The sequence below is a fragment of the Netta rufina genome, assembly GCF_964035555.1.
Source record: "Netta rufina genome assembly, chromosome: 3".
Lineage (NCBI taxonomy): Eukaryota > Metazoa > Chordata > Aves > Anseriformes > Anatidae > Netta > Netta rufina.
In genome coordinates, this window is record NC_140125.1 from 76,255,506 (window position 1) to 76,267,558 (window position 12,053).

The window sequence follows — 12,053 nt, forward strand, 5'->3', positions numbered from 1 at the left end:
TTTGAAATTTGTGTTTGCAAGTCACTTTGCCTCTGGTTTGTTGTCACTATGCCCTTGTTTATCTATGTCCCTTCTCTTTATCACATGATTTCTTTGATCATTAGTCAGGTGTCTGGTGGATTTCACTTTTCATTGTCTTAGCCATGGTAATTGCCTTAGATAATTGTCTGACTATATGTTGTTTTGATAGCTCTTTTGGATAGCTATGATTGTCCTGACTTATGAAAGGTGTTAACCCACTCGTTTACTTATTCATAAAGAATTGAAGAACTGAGGCAGAGGGAACCAAAGGGAGTTCCAAAATATTCATGTATTATTTGGACCTTCCTTTGTGAAGTAGAGCAATTTTAAAGGAAAAATCATGTGACAATATATTTTCCATTGTATAAATATGTACATTTTCAAATTTTGTTATTTTGACAGAAAAAAAAAATGATTTTTGTGGAAGGAAACTGCCTGCTATAACTTCTTAAAGCAGAATTATTTTTTTTAATGTGGTCCAGTAAAGGCTTATTTCTCTCTTGCATGATTGTCTTTCCCCATCATTTCCCTGACACTATTGATAACTATAACGTCTAAGGTAATCTAGTGAGAATGATAGATTTGTAACGATTTCAACCAATTCATAAGACTATATTTCATTTTAAAAGTAAAAAAAAAAATAAAAAAAAATGATGCCGAATATAGAATTCAAGCCTTCATAAATTGCCCATAAAAGAGTTTGATGGGATATGCTCTCAGGTTTCAAGGGTGCAGCTTAGAAATTTGTCATTGCTTAAAAATAAAAAATCAAAGCAAGTCCTACACTTAAAATCTGCTTTTTAACAATTTGCATTTTCTTTTTTTTAATGTAAATAAACAATATTCTGAAGTGGTATGCTTGTATATGGGAAACGTAGCTTTGAGGCAGGAAACTGGATCTTTACAAAATACTGTCCTCTCCCCAAACACATGCACACATGTACACATGGAGGTTTTTGATCACAAGTTTATGATACAACCCTTTTGTTTTTGTGGAATATAATTGGTCTAGGTGTCCGTGATATCTGCATTATATCCTTCAGATACAACAAACAAAAGATTCTTTCTGGGAAAAAAAAAAATCCTCCAAAAACTCTAAAGTGTTAGAATTCCTAATGATGCTCTAGTCCATTAAAGAGAGATCATAATTAGTCATGATTGTGAAAATGGCAACAGAGATATAAGCAAATAAACTGGTTATGCATTTGTGCTGGGCTTTGCAGGTAAATACATCATGTGGGTATTTTGTCTGATCGTTTAAGAACCACTGAAACTTGTCCCCAAATATTTTTTGAGGCCTGTGGAAGACAGCTTTGTACTATTAAAAGTACTTTCATTTTAACCTCATGTTACATTTTCTTTCCTCTAATGCACCTGCTCTGGAAAAAGATATATTTTAGAAAGAGCTTTATCTTTAGGTAGGCAGCAAATGTTCATGTGGAAAAGGTATTAAAGCAGTGCTACAAGACAAATGCAAAGAACTCTGTAGTAAAGAGTGACCAATGTGCCCAGATTTCAGGGTGCTGTGATTTGACTATTCTGCTTGAGCTGCATGGCCATCAACCATGTTGCTGTCTGATTGTTTCTACCTCTTCCAAAGCCCAATATTTACAGGAGATGTAATTCTTTTGCAATAGACTTCCTTTCTCCCGTGAAGTGGGATTAAACAGATTTAACTTACTTGAAACACGCATCTTATGATAAATATTAGTTAGAGTTAGTTTATCTTTCCTTATAATGATTAAGAATCTTAAATACTTTTTCAAAGTTTGCTCTAAACCGTGAATCCAAAGCTAAATCTATACATAATGATTGTACCACAATTTAATGAGTTATCTACAACTCTTCATTGCTGAGTTGTTTTGTTAATGACTTAATGTCTGGACAATTGCAAAAAAGACTTCAAAAAAAACAAGCCTGAAGTATGAAGTTGTAGACTTCCATGAAGTTCTTTGTGCTCATTTGAGGAACAAAGAGTTTAAAGCACAAAACCTGATTTAAAATGGATTGATAATAAAGATTAGTAAACAATACTTTTAAGAATACTATTTAGGCCCAGTTTCTTGTGCAAAGTCTGGCTAATTGGAGTCATAGGACAGTTGCTGAGCACCAAGCATCTCCAATTTTAAACAATTTTAAACTGTCCAAAGTTCTGGTACCTAGTTCTTCTATTTGTTTCCAAAACGGAAGTTGCCAAAATGGATGAATGCAGAAAAAAGGAGGTATTTCTGAGGAGACCTATAATTAATTAAATTATTTAAAACAGGAAGGTGGAAAGATAAGGATAGACAATTCTCTCAAGTGTATTGAGTTTTAGTTTGGTTTGAAAGAATCACAGAATTGTAGGGGTTGGAAGGGACCTCAAGTTATCATTGGGTCCAATCCCCCTGCCAAAGCAGGTTCCCTAGAGCAGGTTGCCCAGTACTGCGGTACTCTCCACTGTATTATTTCCATACAGACAAGTACATGTATATGTAATGTTTATAATAATAGCAACCATTTACTTGTCTAAGTCTAGTTGGCTGCTAAAATAAGATCTCAATTCCCCTAACCCCCTTATATGCTTACTATTTTACTGAAGCATAGGCTAGGCTACAGTATTCCTTATCCAGCAACACATAATAAAGGGAGCAAAAACAATTCTGCAAAGTTACTTTCTTAGAAGTTCTTTACAGCCTCCATTAGTTTTGCTAATGATGTGTCAGGCGAAGGTGCCCTTGCTGATTTTATTAATCCCAAGATATTTTCAAGTACTTAGGAAATTGCTGTTTTCAAATGTATATAACAAGCATTGGTTTTGCTTTCATGAAGAAACAATGATATCACAAAACTTTAAAAATATGCCTATGTACTTTTAGCTCAAGTAATTAAAAACATCTGTTTAACAAAATGCTAAAAATAATAGTACAAGAGTTGATAAGCTTTGGATGTATATGACACTTAAAACATTCAAATGGGAACTGTTACTTGAAGAAATGTGTAATCGATCTATTATAACTCAATAATTTATAAGCATTGATGTTACTGAGCTAGCTTACATTATGCCATTAAATTTTCATAGTGCCATAACAAACTAATACAATAACTAACATTTGGGAGACGTGAGTGTATGTATAGTAAATATGATTATGTCCCCTGACAAATTACAGGCAACATCTGATACATTTACCATGTAAGTAAAATAAATTCCCAAGACTATTGTGTTTTAAAGAAGTGAATTGTTCAGAGGAAAAAAAAAAAAAAAAAAAAGGAAAGATCGTCTCCAGTTTAGGTTTGGTAAACTGTTCTGATTTTGTCAGTCTGTGTGCATGTGAAGGTATTTCCTTTATCTTCTGGATTTGGTGATAATTGTTTACTGCACTCTCGATTGATGTAGTTTTACAGAATGTTAATTAACAGCTTAAAAAATACTGAACTAGTTGTTTGCTGCAAATCACAACATATACATGTATGTCAAACAAACCTGAGTTCTCACCTGAAGGGAGGGAGCAAAGAATATGGAGCTAGGCTCTTTCCAGTTGTGTTCAGTGCCAGGACCAGAAGCAGTGGGCACAAACAGGATCACAAGAGGTTCTGTCTGAGCATCAGGAAGCACTTCTTTACTATGACACTGTGCAGGTGACAGAGCACTGAAACATATTGCCCATAGAGGTTGTGGATTCTCCTTCCTTGGGAGATTTTCAAAAAGCCACCTGGACATGGTCCTGGGCAAGCTGCTCTAGGTGTCCCTGCTTGAGCATAGGGGTTGGACCGGATGACCTCCAGCTGTCCCTTCCAGCTTTAACAATTCTGTCATCCTGTTATTTCTAGTCTTTAAATCTGGTTGCTTTTTCCTGTTACAAAAGATTTTAGGTCTTCAGTATCAGGTTATGATTTGTCAATCTATCTCTTTCCAGGGTAGATTTTCTTAATTTAGTTCAACTTTTCCTATTAAACTGTGACATGTTATGCACTGTATTAGGGTTGTGTTTTCTTTACTCTTGTTTGGTAGCTTGAAGATGATAGATAGCAGACTAATAATAAAGTATATTAGCTAGCAGTTATGATTATATTGTATCTGAAACTGTTTACTTTAATTAACTGAAGGTATTATTCAAAGTATAGCCAAGTGTGATCTAGTGTCTTGGAATGGCTACTTTACCTTTAAGAGAAATGATAGATAGAAATTCTGACCTCTTCCCTCCCCCCTTTCTCTTTCCCTCCTCTCCCCACCCCACCCCCCCCTTTATAAGGAAGAGAGACAGACAGGTGCATTATATTAATTCATAAAGTTTTAATGTTGCATTTGGTTGGACAAATAATCATTGTTTTGAAACAAATTTCCTATGACAATTCTCTAGAAACAAACAATATTATTCTACTAGGCTTTTACCAATCTCTTCCACCTTCTCACTCCCTCTTCGGTTTTTGTTGCAAAATTGAAGTTGCATGACCTCCTAAGGACATCAGATCAGTACCCAGTTAAAATGGCCTGAAGGAGAGAGGGTCAGGACAGTGTAAGTGGGATGTTACTAGATCTGAGCAAATAGGAAACCTGAGAAAGAAGAGTGAACATAGTCAGAGGAATAGAGGCCATTGGATTCTGAATTTGGCAGCTGGAGCCATACTTGATCATTCTCCATGAGATCGATGACAGCACTGCCAGAGGCCTGGTCAAGGTATCCTTTCTGGTATTCATCATAAGTGTACATGATGGGGGAACCATTTTTGTAGAGTGCAACCCAAACATTTGTTCCTTTTGCATGTACATGGTAGGAGAAATAGTACAGTCCAGGGGTCCTACAGGTGAAGATTCCTGTTCTGGGGTCATAGTGTTGCTGCCTGTTGTATAAGATTTTGTCAAATTTGATAGGGACTGTTGCCCCAGGGTAAGCTTTTGAGAGAATGACACTGAAGGCAGACACTGGCATTCCTGTGAGAGCTTGGTTTACTCCTGCTTTCATGAAAGACATTCCTGATAGTTCTCGAGACTCTCCAGCTTTAACATAGCCTTCTGGCATCTGTGGAATTACGGCTTGGCCAGGGGGGCCAGGAGGACCTGGGGGACCTGGCAAGCCAGGCTCTCCATTGTTGCCTTTAGGCCCAGGGGGTCCAGGCGGTCCCATGGGTCCACTTAAGCCTTTTGTAGCAATACCTGCTGGGCCTGGGAGTCCTGGTGCTCCTGGCTCACCTTTAGCACCAGGGGCTCCTGGCATGCCAGGGGGACCGATGGGGCCTCTGATCCCAGGAATTCCTGAAGGTCCTCTGGGTCCTGGTTCACCATTGATGCCTGGCAGTCCCTTAACTCCTTGTGGGCCCATTGGACCGGGCAGGCCAGGTAGCCCAGCGTGGCCAGTGTCGCCTTTTGGACCTGGGAGACCCGGGTGTCCCTTAGGACCAGCAAGACCTGGCTCACCTGGGTATCCTGGTTTTCCATCTAATCCTGGTAAACCTCTTTCACCCTTGGCTCCTGGGAATCCTGCAGGGCCTGCAGGGCCCATGTCGCCTTTGGGTCCAGGTAGGCCGTTCTCACCGGGCAAGCCTTTGAGTCCTTGGGGGCCCATGTTCCCTGGTGCCCCAGCAGGACCTGGTTCTCCTGGCACGCCAGCTGGGCCTTGTTCTCCTTTAGGTCCTGGAAGGCCAGGAGGTCCTTCAGGCCCTCTGTGTCCCTTCATCCCTGGCAATCCTGGCTTTCCAAATCCTGGAAGACCTGGGGATCCAGGCAAGCCTGCAGGTCCAGGGTGTCCTTTGGCTCCGGGGATGCCTGCTGCTCCTGGTGGTCCCATTGGCCCAGGCTTACCGATGCCAGCTTCTCCAGGTTCTCCTGGTGGACCCTGCGGACCTGGGATACCAGTTGGTCCACGTGCACCGGGTAAACCTCTGTCACCTTTCATACCTGGTTGACCTGGAAGACCATTTTCTCCAGGCTTCCCTATCCCAGCAGGACCCGGGAGGCCTTGAGGTCCCTGCGGGCCTGGAAGACCCCTGTTACCTGGGCGGCCTGGCACACCAAACCCACTTTCTCCCTTTTGTCCATTTATTCCAGGAATACCTGGCTCTCCCTTCTCGCCAGGGAGGCCCCGTGGACCTTGAGCTCCTGGAGGGCCTTGTGGTCCTGGCTTGCCAGGGACAGACAGTCCTGCAGGGCCAGGAATACCGGGGGGTCCTTGTGGCCCTCTTGCTCCTGGGAGCCCAACAGGTCCAGCTTCTCCTTTTTCACCATTTAATCCTTTCTCTCCTGGCTTCCCTGGTAGACCTGGCATCCCTGGCTTTCCAACAGCAGAGAATCCAGGTGGTCCTGTGGGACCAGGGGGACCTTGGGGTCCAGGACTTCCAAACCCTGGTTTTCCTGCAGGACCCGGTTGTCCTCTTGGTCCAATAGGGCCTGGGGGACCAGGGGGTCCTTGTTCGCCTCTTATCTGCACACCTGCATGAGAGAGGAAAACAGGTGAGCTAGGGTACCTACAACATTTTCATATAATTACCTAGCATGAGAAAGACCTTACAAGTTTGCAGACTTGCAACATGGTGATGAAACGTGTGAAAGATTAACTTTGTTTGGGCCTCACAGAAATCAAAGTTTCTGACATCGCAGTTGGTCACTCAGAACCCAAGCCAACTTTCACAGTGAAAGTGACTTGAGGCTCTCATATGGCAATGTAACAAGTGCAAATGTGTTGAGAGCTATGAAGCCTCTAGAAATTTTTTCTTGAATACATCTAGGGCCAAATTGCTTAAAAGATGCTGTTCAAATGGATGCAGACTATTAAAGAATAAAGAAAACAGGTAGCTGATTTAGCAAGTTAAGATTTGCATTTTGGTGATGACTGAAAATGGAGGATGCATCCTGTATAAGTGCAGTTTTTTTGAAAAAAAAGTTGGTGCTACGTTTAAGTAGTCAGATTTCTGGCTGTTCCTCCTTATCTCTGAAAGTGAGCCATCACTCTGTTTCTCTGCTTTTTTTTTTTTTGGTAAACGTTATATTTTTTAAATACTATCATCTTACAGAATTTTTTTTTCAGTAGCAATTTCACACTATGACAAGATAACTGATATTTTGTCCTACTGAAGTCAGAATTCCAGCATTGTTTTCTCTTTTTTTTAATGATCTTTTTTCTTAGTTATCATGACAGCAGGTGGAGCCACTTAACCAAATGTCACAAATAGAGGAATAAACAAGCTCAATACTCAGTTTTCTGTGCACCTTGGGGAAACTTCTAGCTTCCTGTTGGAATTAGGATGCTGATTTGTGGGATATTACTGAGAAGATTAATATGGATATTTTAAGACTACTTCACTATTTTGCAGCAACTGGTAGTATTGCAGAAAAAAATACCATAGTTATGATGAATGTTATATATATATTTATATGTATGTATTTATACATATAAAAATAAGTTTGAACACTTCAGCATAACCTTCAGTAAAGGCTTATTAGTATCAGCATTGCTGAACAGTCAGATTTAATTCTAAGTTTATTCTCAACTAGAATTTCTCACAAAGATTTCAAAGGAATGATGTAATGGATTAAAGATAATAGTCTTAGTCCTAATACTAAGTCCTAGTATATTTAGAAAATGATAATATTAAACACACACACACAAGGAAAGTATGTTCTGACTGGTAATCTGTCAAGAAAGATTTCTAAAACTGTTGTACAACTTCATCAAATTAGGTAAAGCTTTTATAGGTTTTAATTACCTACAGAACTGCTTTCTGGAATTTTATCCAATATTGCATTTGTCTGCTAAGCTAAAATTAAAGAAAATGCTATTTGTTTTTTGGGATCTGGTAGGTGCCTAGACAAAATGTTTTCTACAGATCTGGCATTTTTAATCAGGTGACAGAAAGTCTTCTTGGAATTTTTATTTATTAATTTGTTTAAAGTAAGAGTAGAGCGTATGAACTGAAAGTATCAGGTACTAATTCTGCATTGAAACTATTCTTTTAAACACTAAATTCTAATAAAGAAGTGGAATTCTGTTGAATTAAAAGTAAATAATAATATTGAAGCAGTATTAATATTAAAATAATTAATATTGATGCAATTTCAAGTTCTGTAAATTACTGCTTCACCTTGACTACCTCATACTACATGGTTTTGTCTTGCTGTGCACATAGCAGAGTTTCTCTGTAGCTATGCTTGTTGCATAGCAGGCCCTCACCTGCACTGAACCAGATTCTAGACTGAATTTGTATACTGAAGTTGCTTGTGCTCAGCAGGAAAACGCCTCTGAGAATTACAAATGCAGTGCTACTCTGATGCTGGGACAGAGTGGCTAGGATGTGGAACCTGCCACCTACGAAAATGAATGTAGGAATTCCATCCCATGTTCTGTGTTAGATGCTACTGCATGATAGCACCTAACAGGTATTGTCATGGGTCACCTGTTTAAACCTAGACAAAAGCTATACAAAACAAACTTACTGGAGACTAGATCTCTTGCTCTCTGGTGGTTGAGCTACTTGCACAACGAAAAGCTCACTAGATAATACAGAGATTAATTTGGTTCTGCAGTCTCTCCTATTTAATTTTTCCCTTTTCATCTCAGATTAGGAAACAATTATTCTCTAACACAGCCCTCTTAAATCATTTCTAAAAATCCTCTGTGGGATGCTTGTTTTCTAGCCTGAAGAATAGCAAAAGTTGTCCAGTTTATTCCATTCTTATACTTGTTCACAACAAAACGAAGATATGTCAAACAACTGGAATCCCAAGTCTGTAAAATTGTAGGGTATTCCTGCTTATGAGATCTAGTATATAATTTTTGCTCTCTTTCCTAAATAGACAGCATTTTACACTTTTCACAGGTCTATATAAGCATTCTTATTCTAAATAAGAAGTTTCACACACATTAGATTCTCTCTTAAGTACGTAAAAGATAAAAGTTTGTGCAGGACAATTCATTTTTCTCCTCCCTTTCATCCCATTTTTTTTGTCTATGCTGCTCCTTCCTTTTTTTTTTTTTTCCTTAATTTGCTTATTTTTTCCCCCCAGAAGTACTGTAGAAGGTAACCAAGTAAACAGTGTACTTCACTTGAGAATAGTATGATAATAAAATCATGGAAAAACACTGAAGAATTACTGAAGGGAGAAGAAGGAAGTGAAACTGTATCCTCATGGGAACTCCAACTAGCAAGTCCTCAGTATCTGTTCATGTACTGAAATTCAATCTAAGAGTACCAGTAGGATTCCAGAAGGTCCTCGTGCTAAAGGCAAGGGATGAAACTGTAATATTATTTTGGTACAGCCCAGAAGAACGTTATGGAGGGTAAGTTTCCCAGTAATGCTGCTTTCACTCAGTTCTCACTGTAGAGCATTCTCTGAGCACGTGAGCTGGAGCCAGTTTGGGTGAGAGCAGGGCTGCATCTTTGGACTTTCTGTGTGCTACTCATGAGTGTCCAGTCCATAGGACAGGTCTAGAGTTACTCTAAAATGAATCTTGCTCATGAGGATAATGCAAATACTATGTCCTAAGCAACAACTTTTCTGTTCTCCAGGTCTGTTTGTTATGCTATTTTCCAATTCCATAGCCTAAAATGCACTTTTTCTGGTGAGGAGAAACTTATTTGCAAATCTGTTTGAGTCCCTCATTCAGATTCCTCGTTTCTGCCCAAGTGTAATTATTACAGCTAAAAGTAGGTGAAAGACAACAAAAGTGAAAGCTGTTCTAAATATCCTGTTGATATCCAAAATAAAGAAGTATTTCTCTTCTGGGGAGAGAGGGATATTTACAGGGAGGGTTAAGTGCTATCAAATTTAATGATAATAACTTTGAATAGAGAGTACTGATTGTGTTCGGGGGCGGGGGGTTGTTCATCAAATATAACCAGCACCTAGAAAGTCAGAAGTAAAAACAGAACTCTGGTAGTTTTAATACCTTAAATGTCACTACCCATTTGATTTCAATGGACAGAAAAAGGTAACAAGAAATAAGTTATCACAAAGTATATAATATAAAATATAAAAATATAATTGCAATTATAATTGCACATTCAATCTGCTCTAATACTGATTTATGAAGAGAACTTTTTATAGTAAAGCTAGAATTGTTCTATTGTTATGAGAGATGTCTGACCAAATACAAGCTTAAATTATATATGAAAAACAAATCTAGAGAGGTTTATGAAAAACAAATCTAGAGAGGTTTATGTTCTATTTTTACAAATATATATATCAAGTTATTTTGCCTTTCCAGGCTTTAAACAGGTCTGCATTTGGTAATATGCATCAAATGTATGTTTAAATTCACATGCGTGGCGCATTTTGCGTAGAGGTATCATGATGGTTGTACAAAAGTTCTAAATATTGTAGATGTCAGATCATCGTTAGGAAGCTTGGCATTGAACCAAAAGACTTAAGGATTATTATTAGCTCATGTGCATAACTGTTACAATAATGTGTTACAACTGAAAATCAGACCTGTAGCTGCAATTTTGTTTCTGCTTAGTATCCTTTCGGCAACTACTGTGCAACAAAAGAAATCAGACAACTGTGCATCTTTATCAGCAGGAGGCAACTGCCAGTGCCGCTGCCAGTTTTCTGCAGTGATGAACTTACTAAATTAAGCCTAAACTGTTAGTGAAAGTTGACTACCAATAGTATAGAGAACTTTTGTTCATGTATTGACCCACTAGAAATAATTTTCTTTTAGTTGATCATCAAAAAATAGTAGGCTTACCTTGACTCTTTACATTGAATGGTAGAAAATGTGGCCCCTTGATGCTGGATTGTTTCTGATATCGCTCAGAAAAATATCCATCACTCCCATGGACAATGTTTAGGCAAAACAGCAGCAGTAAGGATATTTGTAAATGCATGTTTCCAGGTCAGTTCTGTGTTAGAATGGGGAGAAAGAGTTGTTTTAAATAGGAGTTGATCAGCGTCTTCTGCATAAAAAGTGAATGTTCTTAAGCTGTTGGTGTTAAAAGTATCATTATTTTGTGATTTCTTTCACTATCTATGAAAAATTCTCTAAGGAGAAGGGAAGGGAATCAGCATTGCTAACTAAAGACTTTGAGTTTTTGTGTGTCTGTATGAGATATACAAGAAACAGTTAAGAGGCAGTGGTCTCACTTTTATAAAAAGAGTGATTTTAAATAGTTGTCATCTTATTTAAAACCACTGTTGTCAGAAAGAGCGACTATCTTCCTAATTACACCAGGACCCCAAAACTAAGTTCAGGAGTTGCATATATCTCCTGGAATGAAGAAGAGTTTTCAGTGGCTATTACAGACATTGCACCATAACCTTACTGCTTCTCTCTAATGCTACAGCAAATGACGTATGAAGTCCTGGCTTCTTTCAGCATCAGTGGCTAAAATCTCATATTGCTTTGCTTGAAAGTAAGTTTTTATCTGTCACCTTTCAAATTGGCAGTAAGGATGCTGTCTTAAATATCAACCCGCTTCCCTCACCAGCCAGAAAGCAAGTATCCTGTAGAAGTTAGCATCAAAACCAAACAGAATGAAATGAAATGAAATAATAGCATACCAAAATGTTGTGGAGCTCCAACGCAGGGCAGTAGAGTTGCAAATCCTCCTCTAGTGAGGAGTTCTTCTGCCACTGGTGAGTGAGCAGAAGCTGATGATTTCAGGTGTCACCCTTGAGTATTTATACGATTTTCCCCCTAGTTGGGTGACTGCTGGACATAAGCTCCTCCCCAAAAATCAGTAAGCAGTAATTATCTGTGTGTATATGTGTGTTTTTTAGGGGTGGGGGAAGCTATTTTGGATAGACATTTTAGATTCTGTTAAGCCCTTTTTTTTTTTCTTCATCTTCTCTTGTATTTCTTATTGTTAATGAAATGTTATTGCTTATAGTTAGTATTTTCTAAAATTTTGGGTCTCTTCTGTCTTTAGAAGTGAGAAAGGTAACAGTGGAAAAAATCATGAACTTGTAAGTAAGGTTGATGATTCTAAGTGCTTCATTTGTATTTTTGTGTGAATGTTTTAAAGAAAGAAATACATATTTTGAACTTCGATGAGCTGTTACCTTCAGGAGTAACTCCACTGAACTTTAGAGACTACTTATGTGAGTAGCTGTTCACTGA

At 38.5% G+C, this 12,053-nt stretch overlaps 2 protein-coding genes across 2 annotated transcripts in view; one reads left to right on the forward strand and one right to left on the reverse strand.

The window, feature by feature from the left end:
• The window catches only part of LOC311207792 (dermatan-sulfate epimerase), a gene marked incomplete at its 5' end in the record, with an annotated part of 196,788 nt that overhangs the window by 12,402 nt on the left and 172,333 nt on the right, over positions 1 to 12,053 (forward strand). The gene's annotated exons all lie outside the window — the stretch shown is intronic.
• On the reverse strand, positions 4,533 to 10,821 carry COL10A1 (collagen type X alpha 1 chain; the record flags this gene model as incomplete). Its single annotated transcript, XM_084284091.1, has 2 exons — positions 4,533 to 6,427; positions 10,683 to 10,821. The coding sequence occupies 2 exons, from the start codon at positions 10,819 to 10,821 to the stop codon at positions 4,533 to 4,535; spliced, it is 2,034 nt and encodes a 677-aa protein (XP_084140217.1).